At 33.8% G+C, this 20,999-nt stretch overlaps 2 protein-coding genes across 2 annotated transcripts in view; one reads left to right on the top strand and one right to left on the bottom strand.

Annotated features, from left to right (window-relative positions):
• The window catches only part of LOC145690974 (uncharacterized), a 29,241-nt gene that overhangs the window by 2,685 nt on the left and 5,557 nt on the right, over positions 1-20,999 (top strand). The window lies entirely within an intron of this gene.
• Positions 622-20,717, bottom strand: LOC145690981 (uncharacterized). Its single transcript, XM_081766458.1, has 5 exons — positions 20,699-20,717; positions 15,321-15,547; positions 13,861-14,038; positions 4,680-4,776; positions 622-748 (listed from the first exon to the last, which is right to left on the bottom strand). Exons 2-5 carry the CDS (start codon positions 15,537-15,539, stop codon positions 685-687), a joined length of 558 nt encoding a protein of 185 aa, XP_081622584.1. The 5' UTR covers positions 15,540-15,547; positions 20,699-20,717; the 3' UTR covers positions 622-684.

Genomic DNA, 20,999 nt, shown 5'->3' with positions numbered 1-20,999 from the left:
TTAACCACAGTTTGATGTTGAAGTTGAGCGTCCCGTTTCAGCACGAAGTTTTACATGAGACACTGACCTGTAGAATCCGAACAGTAATGCGTTCAGTGTTTGTAAGGTCTTCCACTGGGAATCGACCACGACTCTAGGCGCACCAAAGACGTACACCACTAGACAAGCGTCAAGGGCTAAGCAAACTTTTAAATTATCAGATTTCAGGAAAGAAAGAAATATAAATTAAATCCTAGAACCACTGCTACACAGGGTGCGAAATACTGAGGATGGCCATTCCCTCACTTCAAAATTTTGGAAGAAAATTCATCCTCAATAATTTACTGGAGAGATAAGTTGACATCAACACTGTCAGAAGTATACAAACTATTTACAGTATATCTGTGCAGTTAGTGGACAACCTAGTGGATAAGCATTATCCCTAACCTTACATATATCAATAATTTTGGATGTTCAATATATGAAATCTTCATTTCAAAACTTTCCAGTGCATTTTTTTTTACTTATTTATTTACTCCTATCTCTCTGTTATGATTTCGCATCCTGCTGCTAAATAATTGAAATAAATTATCCCTACATTCTACGCAATAACTGATATAAGGTTCCATGAAAACAATCAGCTTGTATTACAATGTTATTTATTGAACTTATTTACATATTTTGTATTATTTCTAACTTATTTCCTTAATTGGGTTCCTCAACTTCAACGGTGTGACCTTCCACTACAGGTTTTGAATTTCTTCGTTCTCTGCAAAATAACGATCATAAATACGTACTGAAAAACATGTAATTGATTGCACAGTTAAAAGAAAACATTCATATTGTTTACCTTATAAATACGCTCTCATTAAAATACATTATTATTCTTTGAAGTAAGTGCCACACAAGGCAACAGAGTCTGGCACTCGTTTCTCAGATCTGGTGATCCATGGCTTGGAAGCACTCCAAACATGATCTCTATAGCATTACGGTAGAATTTTTTATAGTGAATTTATATTCCCTAATCGAGCTCACCTATTCAGATGTTAGATTTGTAGTGTGACACTTCTTATTCAAAGTGTCTTGACTATGCCAAATACAATATAATTCATCTTCCCATACTGAAAATTAATAAAGTAATTTTAAACACTACTATACACAAACTTTACCCAAACACTCTTTCGGTTTAGCGGCATCCCTTATATTCTACATTTTACGTTTTACAGCCTTATTTGATTAAATTTTGACGATCACTCATAAGAAACACTTGAATGGAAAGAATCGCGTTTGTTACAATTACAACATACTCTCCCACAGTCTGATATTAAGTCGTCTCGGGATCGCACGAATCTGTCTGGGTCATACAGGGTCAGGGATCTGACTACTTCGGGATCACGAGTCACGAAGTATGTTACTCGTTTCATCACTGGTACCACTGCATGGTATTTATTCACTTTACCTATTTCAATGTTCTAGTGCCAGTAAATTTTCAGTAGTTTTTTTTTTAATTTTCTAGCTGAAAATGTGCATTGTTCTGTGAGAGGATCAATTGAGATAAATCCAGAAAATGTCATATTGACTCACTCGGTGTTGTTGTATAAGCACGGCGTTACGAAAAACAAACGAAGTAATCACTGATGTAAGAAATCACTGAGAGATGGAAGAACAAATATTTACTTATTTCTGTAATTTTCTCTCCATGCCTTGTATGAAATGCAATCTGATCTCACGATTCACAGGAAAGATAGGTCATAGGTGTGTGAACCTATATACCTTGTATTCTTCACGGAGCAACATAAATGACAGATGATGACCTACAAGGTGTTATCCTGCGTCACGTACAACAGAACGCATGGGAAAGTGTAGTTCGCAATTCACAGGAAAAGTGTAGAATTTACTAAAGTAGGCACCGTGTACACGGACAACTTCGTACCATTTTGCAACGAGTTTGGAACATACCTTAGAGGTTCAATGAAACATTTCTCTTTAAAAATAAAAAATAAAAAAGTTACTGGTGACTAATACGTAAAGAGGTGTTGAACAACAATTCACTGGAATTATTTGTGACAGTAAAACAAACGGATTTTAATCCTGAGCCTTACAGCGGAGGAATACATCTTTGCAACGTTTCATTCTTTCAAAACATAAGAATCACTGATAGGAAGACATGCATATTGCCTTCATCATACATATCAAATGAAGAAGGGATGACTCATTACCGTAAATGTAACACTAAGTTTATTTGACCCATATTCATGGAACGTCGTGTCGGAGTCATTAGCGTCGTTTCACAATTCATTATAGAGAAGTAATAAATACTCCTGCGACCTATCGACCTAGTTCTTTATATCCCATCTTTGAAAGCACAAACATTTCTCAGTGTACATGGCACAAGGCAGGAAAATCACTTCATTTACTTCAATCCATTCAAATTCTGAATGCATTTTAAGACCTATGTTTCCCTATTTATTTTCCTGGTAATTTGTTTTTGAGTGTTTACGCATATGCATACTTTGGCGTGCTCCATCCTATTGAAATCTTTTTGTCTTTGGGGGGGAAAAACTACTCTTACTTTTTTAATTTATTTTTTTATTACTGCCACTGCTGAATGAAGTCTTTATCTTGTGGATAAAACATTAACCTTTATATCTTGTTCAATTTTAGTGTTGATTACTTCTTTTTCATACTGAATGAAGTCTTATCTTCCGGGAAACTCTCGAATGTCTTTGTAAGAGAGAAATGCGCATTTACTATTATTTTGTCTTTTAACAAAATTTTCTAACTGCTGAAGTCTTTATCTTCTAGGAAAAAAAACTGTTTCTTGATTAGTTTTAATGTTATTTTCTATCTCCTGAATGAAACCGTATCTTTTGAGAAGGAAAAAAAAAACTACAATACCATCTGTATTTTAATTAATTATACTACTTTATTGCTTGTTTCTATACTAAACGAAATAATCTTATCGTCTGGAAGATTCTGCAATTGCATATTTCTCTATTACAATGGCATTGCAGAGTTCTCCAGAATGTAAGATGGTTTCATTTAGTATAGAAAAGAAGTAATTAACTCTAATCAATCAAGAAAGAGGGTGGTATTGTTTTTCTCTCAAGAGATGAGTTCGTTCAGTAGATAGAAACGATGTAAAATAACACTAAAATTAGTCAACAAAAAAAGAGGTTAGTTGCTTTCTGTTTTTCATGCAGCAGGTAGGAAATGTTTTTAGAAGGCAAATATAACAGTAAGTGCCTATCTCTCTATTACTCTGACATCGTAGTTTTCAAAAAATGAAATTTCCTGCAGTATAGAAAAGAAGTAATCAACACCAAAATTAATCAAGGAATAAAAGTTATTCTTAAAAAAAAAAAGATTTCATTCAGCAGATAGGAGTAATCAAAAAATAAAATTAAGAGGTACTTTCTTCCAGAAGACAAGAAAATAAAAATGTAAACAGTAATGAATCTCGATTTTAGTTAAAATTTCCATCCTCCGAGGAAAGTAACAGGCAAGTTGCTAAATTATAAGGGATAATAAAATAATAAATACATACAAGGTAAACATTTCATCTCATTTCACTGTGTACTAATACATGAGTGCGTAAAAATGAACTCATCTCGCTATATAAAATACAAAGACCTAAGTGATTGAGTGACCGACAGATCTTTGCACAGGCCAAATCGCTTAAGATAGACAAGTTAAATATGGACAGTACATGGGATTTGTTACGTAGGATACCACTAAGGAAGGATTTTTGCAAATTCGACAGGAAGGGGAGGAAAATAGGTGTGGGACGTATTTTTAAAATATGACCATATCTCCGAATTCCTTAAGGTTACAGACTTGAAATGTGATATTCGGATGTCTCATTTCAAATAATTTGACATATTTAAGCGGTTTTTGATATTTTAGTACAAAGGAAAAAAAGAAAAAAAAGATGAGAAAGAAAAGAAAAGGAGTGAGGATTACAATTATTATAAGATGTCGAAATTTCTGAATTTATGAAGGTTTGAAACATGAAATTTGGTATTTTCATATTATTTAAAATAAGTAGATAAGAATTTAAGCGCTTTTGAAATATGCCTCGGAGGTAAGAAAGGGGGGTGGAAAGAAAAATGGATGGGGATTATAATTATTATAGTAAAGTATTTAATCCCTTAAGGTGAGAGATTTGAAGTTCAGTATTTCCATTTCTCATTTAAAATACTTTGCCACTTGTTTCGGCCTTTTTTTCTTTTTTGACATGCTAGTAAAAAGAGAAAGAAACGATGTGGAGAGGAGAAAAAAAGGTGGGGATTACAACTATTCTAATAAAATGTCGGTATCTCTAAATCTTTTAAGATTTGAAATATGGAAGTAACTTCTCATTTAAAATTATTACAAAAGCGTTTTATGATACATATCCTAAAAGGAAGAAAAAGGGAAGGATTACAATTATTATAATAAGATGTTCATATCTTGGGGTCCGGGAAAGTAAGAGGCATTGAAACGGTGGAAATCTCTTTTTCCTCCAAATTTACAGAATTCTATGTATATGATATTGATCTAGTGACCTATAGATGTGAGAAATGTAGTGAATACAAAACGTATATGTAGAGAAGAACGCGTCCATAGACTAAGTTGCAGATCCCTAGCTTATTCAGTGATGGTAAGAACTTTCCGATCTCTCCCGTGATTGTAAGGAAAATAGGTAAAACTATACTTACCTACGCAGTAGTCTAGGCTCCGCCTGCTGCAGCCAAACACCCAATACTTCCTTCACCGTTTCTTCTGTTGCGACGGTGTACATCTTACGAACAGCAGCTGAAAAGAAAGATAGAATTTCAAGCAAATACTAGCGATTTTTATTCTTTAAAAAAAAACTGTCATTTGAAATAAATTTCCCTCTTAAATAGCTTTACGGAATTATGGTATGGTTTGTAAACATAGATACCTAGAGCTGAAACTAATTCCTATATTATTTTTCAAGTCACCTAAGCTAGGCCCTGTAACCCACCCAAGTTTCATAATAAAATGAAATTTTGTAAAAGGAAAAATTTGTGAGATGAAACTCCAGTTTACTGTTAAGTCGGTTATTTCTCTTGGAGTTGGAAGCACTGCTTAACCTTCGGTTAGATTGCGTGAGTCGTCGATCGGGATGACGTCACGTTGCAGCCGAGGTTCTGGCTTTAAGACTGAAGCGCTTCGCAGTGTATAAAATGAGGTAAGAGTGATAGGTCCTCTGAATGAATTAATGGGTCTTTAAATTAATATTCTTTCCGTATAATCGTATAGTTTAGTTAACTTCTTTTGAAATCTATAACAATTCCTGACTATGGTTATTATTTAGAAACATTATAATTATTCAACATATTTTGGAAGCACATATTTCTAAAAATATTGCGAAAGGAAAAGGAAGAAAGTAAAAATAGTTAATTGAATAGTTCATGTTACTGGTTTTGTGTAGGCAGAATTATGCCTTGAGTTAAAACATGTTGATTCTTGTTTTTCCTTGTTAAAACTAAAGTAAAGTCGCTGGTCAGGAAGTTTAATATATTGAAATTACGGAAAATATTAAGGCTAGTGGAGACTTCAAATGAATGATTTATGTCTTAGGTCCGCTTTGAAAAAGGAAAGAAAAAAGAAAGGATTTTATAGAATTACAGTTGAGCTATTGCTCGTAATTCATGCATTTTGACCCATATTTAAGAAATCATTTCCTCCCACATTTTCATTCCAAAGAAAGCCACTTTGCAGTAACTTCGAGTTCCATACATTTTTGATTATATTGTTATATAGGTTTCTAAATTCTATATTTTGGATTTACGATTGGTTATAATAATACTTCAGAAAATTTTGTTACTTGGAAAAAAAAATCCTTTTGGGAAAAATGTTACTTGCTAACGGCGATTTCGATTAATGATATTATTACTTGTTAAAATTGTTGAATGTTTTCTATATTACTATTTATATAACACGTTTCGGATTTGTTATAATAAAATTTTCCATTTTGTTAGAAAACTTTTTACATTTTTCAAGTAGTTGTAGACAAATTCCTGATTATCTTAATAGTGATATTTTTGCATACAGTATAAGCCTTTTCCAGTATTGAACCTCACTCTTCACGTCGTCATTATTCTCAGCCGAGGGGGAGTGGAATTCTCCTTTCTCTCTCCTTTTAAAATTCTTGTATTCTAAAGGGGGAAGTGGGGTGACGTCCGTTCTCGCAGGACTGTGGGTAGTGGGGGCTATTTAAAGATTATATGTGTATCGTTCATCCGTTACATATATAATTTTTTAAAAAAAATAAATTTTATACACTGCCCTGGAAAGGCAAATTTATGCTGGCTTCGAGGTCCGGTTCGGGGAGGTCCAGCAAAAGTGTTCCCCTTTATATTCTAAAATTTATGTGTATTTCTTTGGTGAAATTAACCTCTAAATTAAATAACATATTTTCATTATACTATGCCTTTCTTGTTGAGTAATATAAATGTTGTATATGAATGTAAACGTAAAATACTTAATACAGTCTTGCCGGGGTCGGATACAAAATTTATGGTGTAGTAGGTCATTGTGTAATAAGCAGATAATTATTGATAAGGTTGTAAAATTAATAGTAATTATCCTTTTGGTTTCTTTGAGCTTAATATTTTGTGGTGTGCTTGTAAGGATGGCACAGTCAAAGGAGACGCATGTAAAGTCTAGATTTTCGGATTCTTCAAGTTCTAGTGGGGATGAATTTCTTGGATATTCTTATGAATTTAGTAATCCTATGTTTGAACATTTAAGGCCTTCAGCCCATATTCAAGTGAATCCTCACGAACCTTTACTAGGTGGTCAAAGTAGACCATTTCAGGATCAAAATTATAACGTGGATCCACAAAGTAATGTGGGACACAGTACACGGTTTGCGAATTCCTCGCTTAATTTAAGAGCAGGAGGGAGTCAGAGCTTTCAAAATAAATATAGAGACCGACCATTTAATATGGCAGCTTCATTAAATTTAAATTTTGAGAAATTTGCTTCGGAAGGAATCTATAAATCTTTGTTGCATGATATTAATAGTCTACCTATAATAGATGGTACCAATACTGAGTCTACATTTCAGTTTTTATTAAAACTTGATAGTATTGTCAGAGGTAAGGGTTTGCCTTTAGATCTTGTGTTGGTAGCTTGTCTTTCTCGTACAAAAGGAGAAATGCAAGAAGTAATACAATCGTTCATTGGGGACGCTTCCCCTTGGCAAACAGTTTGTAGACATTTAGTGGTGCGATTTATTTCCACTATTGGTAGAACACAATTCATGCGACTATTTTTCTACGTTCCCATGCGGGAGGAGCAATCATTATATGAGTTCGTAGATAATAAATTATCGATTATTCACGTACTTGATATGTCCTTTGATGAAGCCACCATTTGTAGTTTAATTACTAATATGGTAACGCCTTCTGCCCATCAATTTCTAGCTGAAAGAGGTATGCCTATCGATTTAAATCAATTGTATTTAGCTGCAGAACACTATGACGCCTTGCATAGATATAGGAAAGATTATTATCGATTACGTAATCAAGGTAGTAGCGTACGGGACTTGGTACCACCCCGTAAATCATCTTCCTTTATCGGAGCGAAGAATACAAAACAGCAAGTACTGTTGCAATCTCGTGAACCAAGAAATTTACATAAAACTTTAGTTTCTCCAGCTATGTATTCTTTACCATCTAACTATAAAAATCTTGATAAGGCGGAATTTTCTCATAACCCTAATTTAGAATCTCAGTACTTAACTCAAAATAACTCAGATGTAAATCAGAATGATAGTGAATTGAAAAAACTATTGGCGATTTCTGTTTATATTGCGGGTATGCGTTTTAAGTGCTTAATTGATACTGGGAGTACGAACTCTTATTTGGCTCGACATCTTTATGATGAACTTAGAAAAAAATGTAAAATAAAAGCAGAAAAGGTGAACGTTCAGACTATCGGCTTAGGAAATGTACAAGTTAAAGTGGATATGAGAGTAAGACTATATTTTAAAATTGGAAGACATCAGTTTAGTGAAATTTTTTTCATTGTGGACTCTAATGAGTTTGATCTTCTGCTTGGAAATGACTTTCATACAAAATACAACGCCATAATAGACATTGCTTGTAATTTATATAATATAAAAGCTCGGAAGTTAGTGGTTCCTATGATCCGAGCTGATGAACTTTTGTGTGTCCAGACTTCTCTCGCTTCTGCATATACTTCTAGGAATGGGGTGAGTGGAAAGCAGCCGCCATGCGACCTTGGTTGTCCGAAAGCTACACCTCAACCTAGATCTTTTGGTAATTCTCATCAGATTTTAACTCCATCGACATCAGTAACCAGAGACAGCGGAGTTAATACCATGTTTGACCCAGGAGTGGAATTCGTTTTTGATCAGTCCATATTGCATCCACCGGAGACTAAACCGGAGGAATCTCAAGGTAATTATACGGTTCCTGATCAATTATTACTATGTGATTCTAATTTACAGGAATATGTTAATAACTTGTTAACTTCATATTCTGATGTTATTGGAAACAAAATTGGTAGAGTAAAAAATTTCACTTACAAAATTGAACTTGCCGATAAAACTCCCATTCGATTGCAACCTTATCAGCTTCCAACGCATAAGCAAAAGGAATTAGATTCTTTTATTGCCCAGCTTTTAAAAGACGATATTATAGAGGAAGTAGATTATTCTCCCTACACATCACCCTGCTTTCTAGTAACAAATTCAGACGGAAGCAGGCGGCTTGTAATTTCATACGGAGAGGTGAACAAAAAGGTGATGGTAAACAGCTATCCTTCTCCTAACATGGAGAATGTAATATCTAGTATTTCGGACAATAATATCTTTTCAAAACTTGATTGTAAATCCTGTTTTCATCAAATTCCTCTGTCTGAAGAGAGTAGAAATATTACTGCTTTTGTGACAAAAAATAAAATCTATCGATATAAATCGGTACCAATGGGATTAGTGTTATCACCTTTTGTTTTAAGTAATTTGATGTCAAAAGTCTTTGAAGGGTTAATTGGTAAGAATTTAGAGATATATTTTGATGACATAATTTTATTTAGCAAAGATATTGAGAGTCATAAAGCTCTATTAGAGGAGGTATTATCTCGACTAAGAAATTGGGGAATTACTATATCAGAAAAGAAGTCCTGTCTATTTCAAACTAGTATTAAATATTTAGGGTTTCGTTTTGAAAATGGCTACATGTCAATAGACCCTGAGAGAATTAAAGCTATCCAGGAGATACCAAAACCAAAGAACAGAAAAGGAGTGAACAGAATATGTCCATTTTTCTCGTTCTATTCAAAATTTATTTATGGGTATTCAGAGTTAATTGCTCCCCTTCAAGAATTAAGATCTGTAAAAAAGCCTTTTAAATGGACTAAAGTTCATGATGAAGCCCTACAAAAATTAAAAGATGCCTTTTGTAGTCAGGTCATTTTGAAAGTCCCAGATATGAATTCCAACTTCGTAATACATTGTGATAGCTCTTTGCGTCATTTTTCTGGGGTTCTCAGCCAATACGATTCGGAAGGGAATCTTAGACCTGTATCTATGTTTAGTCGGGCAATTCCACAATCTGATTGGAGTAAAAATATATACGAATTAGAACTTAAGGCTCTTTCTTTATCTTTGGAAAAATTTGAGTATTACTTGGCAAATCCCTTTGTAGTATATACTGATAGTAAGAGTTTAACTTGGTTGCTTAATAACCATAAAAGACAAAGGAGATATGGAACAATGTTAGAGAAAATCTCGAGGTTTAAATTTCGTATAGTCCATGTAAGATCAAAAATAAATAGTATAGCCGATTTCCTTTCAAGGGTTGGAAACCATCTAGAATTCTATACAAAAGACGATAATACAATAGAAGTCGTAAAAGATCATAATAAAACAGTAAACTTGTCTTTCATTAATTTTTGGCAAAATCCTGTGTTTAATGTACCTCTTACAGATCACCAGAGGAAGGATCCTGAATTAAGAGAGATTATCAATAGCTTAGAGCGAAAGGAAGAAGTTCCTCTGTATGTATTAAGAAATAAGATCTTGTTAAAAAAGACTAAAGGTAAAGGGAATAATGGATTTAGAATTGTAATACCTAATTCTTTAATTCAGTCGATTATTGAGTATTCTCATTGTCCAATAATTCATGGTGGGCATATGGGATATCGAAAAACCATTGCTAAGGTCGCTGAAAAGTATACCTGGCCTACTTTATATTCTGACATTAAGAATTTTATACAATCTTGTCATTTGTGCCAAACCTGTAAAGATTCCAATCGAAAACCTATGGGTCAATATTTTACAAAAAAGGTAATGCACCCAAATTATACTTGGTTTATTGATATTGCGGGGAAATTGCCTAGTAGTTCTGGATTTGAATATATTTTAATTGTCACTGACGCCTATAGTCGCTTTGTCTTTTTAGAACCTTTAAGACGACTAACCTCAAAAATCATCTGCAATAAGTTACAGGAATTATTTCTTCGATACGGCTTTCCTGGTAAAGTCCTAAGTGATGGCGCTTCTTATTTCGTGAGTGATTACTTCTTGAAATTCTTGTATAGCTATGGTATACAGAGTGTAAAATTCTCCCCATATAATCCACAATCGAACAGAGCCGAACGTACGGTGAGATCGATTAAAAATTTAATTCGTATTTATGTTGATAAGTCTCAACAGAATTGGGCCCAATTACTATCTAAAATTGCTTTTACTATTAACATAAGTATGAATGAAACTACTGGGACTAGTCCATGTGAACTTTATATGGGACGGAAATTTTACCATCCATTAGATGTTAAATGGTTGATGGATTTAGATCTTTTAGACGATGACCAGGATAAAGAGCAAAAATTAGTTAATATAAATAATAATATTGAACGCGCTTGGAAACATAGTGCGAAAGTTTATACTCAAAAACATAGTCCTGTTAATTTAAATATTGATGATTTAGTATTGGTTAAAAGGTTCATGAAAATTTCAGCAGAGAAACATTTCAATCCAAAAATCGCCCCTCAGTGGGAAGGCCCATACCGCCTTATTTCTAAACCTACACCAAATACAGTTTGGCTAGAAAATATTGAAAGACCATATGTTCATATAAAACGCCATGTTCGTTTTTGTAAGAAATATTTTCCACCAAGACAAGTTAATCAATCTAACCCATAAGGTAACACAGGAAAAAAAATGATGATTTGATGTGAGAATTGAGGTTAACTAAATTATTAATATTGTACTTATATATATATTTATATATTTTAGGATGTTTGTTCGAACAAATTTTGTGTGTTGTATATATTTTTTTTTATTCCTGCAGGAATGCCTCGTCCGAGAAAGTGAGAGGTCAACCCTTTTCATTTTGTAAATACCTCATCATCATCCTCTGTGTATGTTGTGTAAGGAATTGGAAAAATTACTGTAGAAGTTTGTAAAGAAGGCGTTAGCATTTGAATATTTATGGAAGATTTGGTAATGTATTGAAATTATTTTATTATTCAACTTGGGATTTGTTATGGTTAGGAATTTTTTTTTGACCGACCCTCGGATATTATGTAACCCACCCAAGTTTCATAATAAAATGAAATTTTGTAAAAGGAAAAATTTGTGAGATGAAACTCCAGTTTACTGTTAAGTCGGTTATTTCTCTTGGAGTTGGAAGCACTGCTTAACCTTCGGTTAGATTGCGTGAGTCGTCGATCGGGATGACGTCACGTTGCAGCCGAGGTTCTGGCTTTAAGACTGAAGCGCTTCGCAGTGTATAAAATGAGGTAAGAGTGATAGGTCCTCTGAATGAATTAATGGGTCTTTAAATTAATATTCTTTCCGTATAATCGTATAGTTTAGTTAACTTCTTTTGAAATCTATAACAATTCCTGACTATGGTTATTATTTAGAAACATTATAATTATTCAACATATTTTGGAAGCACATATTTCTAAAAATATTGCGAAAGGAAAAGGAAGAAAGTAAAAATAGTTAATTGAATAGTTCATGTTACTGGTTTTGTGTAGGCAGAATTATGCCTTGAGTTAAAACATGTTGATTCTTGTTTTTCCTTGTTAAAACTAAAGTAAAGTCGCTGGTCAGGAAGTTTAATATATTGAAATTACGGAAAATATTAAGGCTAGTGGAGACTTCAAATGAATGATTTATGTCTTAGGTCCGCTTTGAAAAAGGAAAGAAAAAAGAAAGGATTTTATAGAATTACAGTTGAGCTATTGCTCGTAATTCATGCATTTTGACCCATATTTAAGAAATCATTTCCTCCCACATTTTCATTCCAAAGAAAGCCACTTTGCAGTAACTTCGAGTTCCATACATTTTTGATTATATTGTTATATAGGTTTCTAAATTCTATATTTTGGATTTACGATTGGTTATAATAATACTTCAGAAAATTTTGTTACTTGGAAAAAAAATCCTTTTGGGAAAAATGTTACTTGCTAACGGCGATTTCGATTAATGATATTATTACTTGTTAAAATTGTTGAATGTTTTCTATATTACTATTTATATAACACGTTTCGGATTTGTTATAATAAAATTTTCCATTTTGTTAGAAAACTTTTTACATTTTTCAAGTAGTTGTAGACAAATTCCTGATTATCTTAATAGTGATATTTTTGCATACAGTATAAGCCTTTTCCAGTATTGAACCTCACTCTTCACGTCGTCATTATTCTCAGCCGTGGGGGAGTGGAATCCTCCTTTCTCTCTCCTTTTAAAATTCTTGTATTCTAAAGGGGGAAGTGGGGTGACGTCCGTTCTCGCAGGACTGTGGGTAGTGGGGGCTATTTAAAGATTATATGTGTATCGTTCATCCGTTACAGCCCCTATTTTGTGATTTTTATGTAAGGGTACCATAGAAAGTTATCTTCCACCACACTTTTGGTATATTATATAATGGAAAAGTTACATTTTTCGATACAAGTGTAACAAGACTTTCTTCCGGTGCCCTTAGTGGTGATATGGTTTTGAGTCAATGTTTAAAGTCATCTTAAATAGCACTACAAAAAACACATTAGGTTTTGGCTAACTTCGTTGTCACGAAAAATTGAAAGATGAAGACGACAGAAAGACGAAAGTTTGACTATTCGCCGTCTTGAAAGCCTGCAACTTTTCTCTTTTTATACTGGAATTATCGTAACTTCGAAAGCTATGTTCTTCTAGTGTTTTATCTGCGTTCCAGTGTTAGACAAAGAGCTCTGAAATTTTGCACCTTTAAAATATCGGCAGGGGAGACAGTTTGGCATACTATGTAATACTACCAGACTAACAGTGTTGCCAACCCAACAAAGTTATATTCATGTGGTAGACAGTATCAAATTTACAGGTATACACGAAAAGTCTGGTGCAAAATTATACTTCACAGTAGTGATTCCTACACTGTACTTCAATTTAAATTGGTTGACACTATTGACTTTATTTAGCCCTGGAATCATTCCTACCTTAGAATTTTATTTGGTTTTAGATTTTCCGTACACCTTACAAATTCTTTTGAATGCTTTTTCAAGCAAAGATTTGTTTAAATATGTACTTTGCCAGTAAAGCTTTGTTTACAACATAAGAGTGTTGGATCAGTTATTGAATTTCCTATACATTCTACACAGATGTTATATTCACCCAATAAGGGTGAACACATTTACATATTTTACTACTTGACAGTAAAAGAATCCTAAAGTACTCAAAGCATACTTTATATGAAGAATTACTTCTGATTGCTTGGGACATACTAATATGAGAACACACGTCCAGTACGAGAGAAGTAAAACTTAATAATTAGCAAACTGGAATTTTGTATGGTTACTAGCATAAATAAATAAATGAAGTTAAATATTTCAGTACAACTTTTCAAATCAACTTACTGTTGATCTTATTGCACATTTGGTTGGACCCAAAGGTGTGCTTTTTTGCTTCATGATCCTTGGTTCCCTGCCAGAGTAGGAGAATTCCATTGCGAGTTTGTCGCACAAAGTTCTTCTTATTGCATTGTGAGCGAAACCTTTTAAAATCCTTACCACCAATTGACAGTAATACTTTTACCTGAAAGAAAGGAAAGTATTTAGATCTAATGCATGCTGAAATCAAAAAGAAAAACAATATATATATAAGGGTCCGTATTGTTATGTTTTTCTACCAGTGGAAAAAAAACGAAGCATGAATGAAACTAGATTGATTTTTAGATACCGTAATGTGAAGTGTGAAAAAAAAAAAAGGCGTGGGGTTCTGAGTTTCACGGAAGGCCGTATCAAATGGGCTACGTGACTAACAAAAACTGTTTGCCTGGGATTTATTTGGTAACTTTCAGCTTTATATCGGAATAGCGGTTATTTAAAAGGACCATTGTCCGTTTGAATTAGAAAAAATATTTTATATATATATATATATATATATATATATATATATATATATATATATATATATATACATGTGTGTGTGTGTGTGTATGTTTGTGTGTGTGCGTGTGTGTATGTATATGGAAATTACATACACTTCCAAAAGTAACAAGTAACAGTGGGTTAATCAGTGCTGCCAACAAGTAGTGTCAGAAAATAGCTAAATGACGCACAAAAACTAGCTAAAAATGGCTAACTTACCTTAAATTATAAGTTACAGAATTTAGGAATAAAGAAACTAAATATTTGGTACTTTAAGCCTACTAGTTTACAAAGATGTTCTAATATTATTTATCTTTTGATATCCTCAAATCAAACAGTTTCACAATACAATTTGTTCCTTCATTGACTAGAAGTAATAAAATCTCTTGAATTATTTTCAATTTCTAATGCTGGGTATGGCTTGATAACACTATTGATCTATCACAAAAATATATACATGCACATGCACGCATCTCAACAAGAAAAACTCCACCCAAACTAAAAATACACTAGAAACTAATCAAACAAATTGACTATGGAGAAACCAGATTCAGGAATCCCAATTTACCGTGACGGATAGGTGAGACTGATAAAAGATATCTAATCTACTGTGACAATGTAAGTGCTGTTGTAAACAAAAGAATTAGAAAAATACCAAAATAAACTACTTTTTTTAGGTTTTTCATATTTTCTAAAAAAAAAAAGAAACAAATTGACTGCAAAAGATTTAATTGCCGCCTAAATGACTATATTAGCAAGTATGAATGGCAAGTTGACCAAAATTATAGTTCATAGCTAATGCACATGATAATGATTAAATTGGCAAAAATGGAGTTGATGCTAACATTTAGTCAAAAGAGAGATGTTCCAAAAAGACGTAAATTAAAAGATATAACAAAGATTTGAAACCTGCTTCATAACTTGTACAGGTTTGATAGGATACTTACATATTTCTTTCCGAAGTTAGGTTCTTCAAGCTTTCTCTCAAATGTTTGAAAATCATTCAACGTTCGCAGAGGCAGAAGGCCAAGAAGTTCGGATTCTTCGTTTATGGACTCTGCTTTCACACTCACACCATTACTTAGAAGTGTGTCGACCTTCTTCTCGACGGAAGATACTCTTTCACTAAGGTCAGCTAAAGTAGATTGCATTTGGCCAAATACCATTCTGATATCTGCAATAAATTTTAGGAAATAATGTTTTGAAGGTGTTAATATAACTAGAAAATATATTATTTCACAAACCATTGAAACAATTAAATGTACAATCATGTTCAAAATGATTGTCGCATATCTATAACTGTCTTCTTGTAAGAATATAATTTGATAATGATTTTGCAGGATACTTTTAATACCGATACTATGTGTACAATCGAGAAATGTATATTTGTGGAAAATTTTATAGGGAAAGAATTATAAGCACATAAATTAGAATGAGTAAAACAAATGGACACGAAAGTTTTATTTTCGTTTTATTGTTCTTATTTACTGCTCTTTTGACATGAAATTTGCCACATACATGTCTTTGCCGATTATGCACATACCAACATTATAAGAAATACAGGGCGAATTCGTTATCAAATCTTATTCCTACAACAACATATTTATAGACATGCGACAATAATTTTGGACATGGGTGTACGTTTGTGGTGGACAAACACCATGTGCGTAGATTTTCTCAGGGTTCTGCCGTTCCCCTCCACTTTCTTCAATCCATTATTTAATTCATTCTCATCATCACCGTCTCCTTTAGGCTGCCCCGCATAACCGTGGGACAAAACTGAAAGATTTTATTTAAATATGATTTCGCTAATCAGAAATCTTGGGGGGAAAAGTGGGGAACAATTAGGAAGACGTGTGTAGAAGACCACTATGTTGCAGAATTATGACCAGGTCATTAGAGTATGACGTCATTCATCAGCACTGCGGAAGGAAAGGGTTGATTGCTCAGAGGTAGAACGTTGCCTTTTGGTGCGACGGATCTTTGGTTCAATCTCCGGCCTTATGAGTTTATGATGGACAATATCATATTCGTGAGGGTTTTCCCGTTCTCATGCCACTAATTCCTTCATAATCATTCACTATCATTAGTCATCCGTGTATCTTAACATTAACCCTAGGAAGACTAAACTATAATTGGTCACGTGAAAGACTAAGGGGGGTCAATTTTGCTCGTGGTTGTAAATTCCAATTTTAGCCCTACTAATGTATTTTAAAGTTATTTAATGACTGCTACTAATAAATGTGAGTTGTAAAATTATTTTAAGACTTGTGAAATTTTATTTTAATAGGAAATATTACAAGTCCCAGTACAGACTACTACCGCATTTGGTTAGCAGACATGAAGTAGCTTGAAATACATTAGCCTGTGCAGACAAGTTACTATACTAAACCTGAGAGTATTACGTTTGCTCAATGTATAAAAGTAGATTACGTTAATTTAGTCATCCATTCAAAGAATAGATAAGTTTACATGATCCTTTCAAAGTAAAACTGTACTCCTCTTAACATTTCTAAGTTGCTAAAAAAATGTACCTAATCTCCTGCGCTAAAAAAAACCTACCACAATAATGTGCTTTCTAATAAAACTAAATTTAAGTTTAGATTACAGAAGAAAATACAAAAAAAATTCAAACGTTGTAAAATGAATTTGTTCCGGCAAAGAGAAAAAGAAAGTGCAGGCAAATTTGACCCACCTTCGTCTTTCTATGGTTAAGGACATAGCGGGGTTATGAAGAAACGGACTTACAGCTTAAAGTGAGATCTACTCAGTTTGCACTCGAGAGATATTGTTCTTCATTTGAACTCGAAACCAGAATCCCTTGATAACAAAGGCGATAAATCCACAGACTCATCATCCACGGAGGTCAACTGATAGAAATACGTTGCAGTGATCTTGCATACTTGTGAATATTTTAGGAGCCACTTAAGAACCAAAAGGGAAAGAACTGCAAAATGGAATCACTCTATAGTTATACAGATTAAATCAATGGACAATTTTAAAAGTCTATATAGTACAGAAGATCTAATTTAGTCAGTCAGAAATATAGGCTTAATTTAATTTGCTAATCAATATAGGAAGTGACTAATAGTTCTCGACCATTCATACTATCTTTCTAATAAAACTTTTTATTATTATTATTATTATTAACAAACCAGTCAAACCTAATAGAAATCTCTGTTTCGTCGATCTACATTCCAATGTTATAAATTTAGACACTTAATCAGCTTCTGTGGAAAAGTTTTGTTGACCGTCCGCTAGTGTGGCAGCGCACTACAGGCAGTTCGGCGGGAACTCCAAACTTGATAAAATAAAATCACAATTAAAGAGACAAGTTAAAAAAGTATTTTTCACGAATCCCACCCCCACTCAACTTGTGGACTATCATGCCTCCGACAAGGAAAATTCAAGCTTAACCAATGCTGAAGGAGTAGACTGCTGAATAATTTATGATGTAATGGCAAATCATTTGCAGAACTAGTTGACCTATGACCTCTAGTTTGAGCGAGTTGCGTTCATTTCTCGAGGTTGCGACCTTGTTCAATCGAATCATCAGCCTCAAATTACCTTTACTCTTAAAAAAAAGAGGGCAACGGTTACTCCACTTTAATCTAAGGTAAACGTATTTAAACAATAAAAACTGGTGTAAAGCAAACATTCCGGTTTAAGTGAAAAAAAGTTTTAAAAAAACACACGGTTTTGGCCAATCCTGAAAAATAGCGTTATTTCTTTATTACATCCGTTCAGATTGCAAATATTTTTCTGAGATTTTAGATCCAGACTTCATTCACCTGGTAGAAAAGTTTTTAGAGGATAAAAAGATAAAAATGTAAGCAACGAAAAACCTAGTTTTCTTCAAACTTACACCCTCGACTTCTTACCTAACAAACTTCAAACTAATATGCCAACTTATTTTCGCGTAATAATCCATTTTGAATTATTATTAATATCTAATAAGTAATTTTTCTAAATTCATCGTTCTTTTACCCTAAACCAAAAAGTCCATACCCGATCGAACCTTTCCTTGCACTTATTGTAAAGCGATGAAATGAGTGATATCACTTAATCTAAGATTGATCAAGTATACCTTAGAATAAGTAATTGTTCCTAAATAAAGTCGGACATAAGTATTTATATTCTTCAATTTTGCCCCCAACCTCCGAATAAATATGGAAGAACATAAGGAACGAAAGATAAGCATGATGCATTCTAAAATGAGTGAAATGTCCAGGCTTGCTTGCTGCATTTAAATATCATCCGTACCGATTCTTGGGGAAGCCACATCAGTTAAAATTTTTAGTGTATCGGTGAAAGCTAAAACAAGAAGGCTTAGGCAATTTATTAATTCAAAGCAGTTTTCTCCTCGATTGTAGAGATAAAACTTAATTTTCATTACTTTAGCGAACGGCTCTCCAAATTTAAATCGATTTTGTTGATTTTTTCACTAGACTTGGGGCACTACTTTCCAAACGCTTCATGAACCACAGCTGAGCGAGCGGAGGGGATTAGAAGCCCCGTAGGACTCGTTTTTTCCCCTTATCTTTTAAGTTACACACGATTGGCATTGCAGCCATTGTAGACTGTCATTTTCCAAAACTTAACATACAAATACTGGCATTTCGTTCCTTGCTTGTATTCAACCGCCTTCCGCCCTGGCAAATAGCTCCACCATAACATACTTACTTTCCCATGTATACTCATTTGCACATACAATTTATTGAGTTTAAAACACTTACATTATCATTTAACTACCTTCATTATTAATATGGGGTTAACTTTAGCAGATGGCTCTACCTAATTAAATAAATTATTTTAATGTGTTTAGACTTCATAAATCGTATCTGTTATATAGAAACCTACGAAATGGAAAATTAAGTATGTTATGGTGGATCTAATTGACAAGGCGGTAGGCAGACGAATACAAGCAAGGAATGAGATGGCAGTAAGTACATATTAAGCTTTGGAAAATGACCGTCTGCAATGTCAAACGCGTGTAACTTAAAAAGTAGGAAAAAAACGAGCCCTGCGGGTCATATATTCCCCTTCGCTCGCTCAGCTATGCTACGTAAAGTGTTATGTAACGGCATATTTTTTGAACCGGGAGGGGGCAATATCTTGCTTAAATTTTGTACTTTCTTGGTATATATTTTGTATTTTTTTTATGGTTTAGGTAGGTTAAATTAGTTTGGATTAGTTTAGGTTAGGCTGGGTTAAGATACTTGGGCATTACTCGAGCAGATGGTTCTACCAAATGTTCACACATTGCATTTCCTGGTTCCTTTTTGCAGAATATCCACTAAATGAGAAGCTAGTGCATAAACCACGAACCAACTTGTGCTAGGTGGCCACAAAAAAGCACGAATGCCACCTAACCAAGTCAGGGCAGGAGTGTAGCTGGGAGTCCCGTACGGAGCGAGGGTATGCGTCCGTAGAAAGCAGGCGTGTCAGCGACGGAGGACATGCACATAAACGAGGAAAGTGGAAAAATACATAAAATATCCGCAATAATTTTTACATGGTGATTTTACCTGAATTCGTACTTTCTTATTATATTTTCTGTTTTTGATGATTTAGGTAAGGTTTGGTTAGTTATGTTAGTAATTACGGTTACGTAACACCAACTCATTTCTCCTGTAAACATGGTGGTTTTACCTGATTTTGGCCCCCAAGTTCCAAAATTCTCTACATGTAACAGTATTATCTCAAATCTAGTGAAAAATGACCATAAAATCGATATAAATATGGTACAGCCGTCTGCTAAAGCAATGCCTTAACAGTTATCAAGTATTCCACCTATAAATTTTTAATATGATAAAGCCGTCTGCTGAAGTTAACCCTCTAATTTTTGTACTGATATTCAGGGGTGCCCGAGGAAAATTTTCTAGGGAGGGGCCCATCTCCATGGTTGCTATATTACGCCTGGTATTTAATATACATGGTTTCCTATATTACGTATACATTTTCGTAAGCCAAAGGGGGCCCGGGCCCCACCCCCTCCCCTTCGGGCGCCTATGCTGATGCTAATTGTCAAAAACTATCACTGACTTTAAAGAATCCAATGGCTAAATATGGTATACATTACACGGATGAACACACTTAAAAAAAAGAAAACAACATAAAAGGTATAAACATAAAATCCCATCCCTATTTGAAAAGTAATGAAGTAATACTATCCTAAAAGCGCTCAGCGCACCAGTCTAAAATAAAAATCACCTTTGTATTTTGTAACTAAAACTAAAGTAGGGCTTACTATTACATTTCATACACATAGCTTACCTTTGTTTACTTTTGGAAAAAATCAAGCGCCAAATCTCAGACTACTCACCAATCCTACAGATGGCTCCATTTGCTAAACAATCGATAAACGTCAAGCGTTTTGAATCAAGCTTGAAATAGGCTTAGTAGAAAGTTGATAAATTCAAGCTTCTTTTGAAGTTAAAAACAAGCTAAAATAAACGTTGATTGTCGCTTGTCGCATTCAAGCTTCTTTTCAAGTTAAAAACAAGCTAAAATAAACGTTGATTGTCGCTTGTCGCATCAACTGTACATTGCTAAGCCAAAATCAAGGGAAAGCGACCCTTGATTTAAGCTTACATGCTATCGGGGAGGTAAACAGGTGATTAATG

This window comes from Thermobia domestica, chromosome 1 (genome assembly GCF_964235325.1).
Source record: "Thermobia domestica chromosome 1, izTheDome1.hap1.1, whole genome shotgun sequence".
Lineage (NCBI taxonomy): Eukaryota > Metazoa > Arthropoda > Insecta > Zygentoma > Lepismatidae > Thermobia > Thermobia domestica.
The sequence above is the reverse complement of the archived record's forward strand: the minus strand, read 5'-3'. Positions and strand labels throughout refer to the sequence as shown.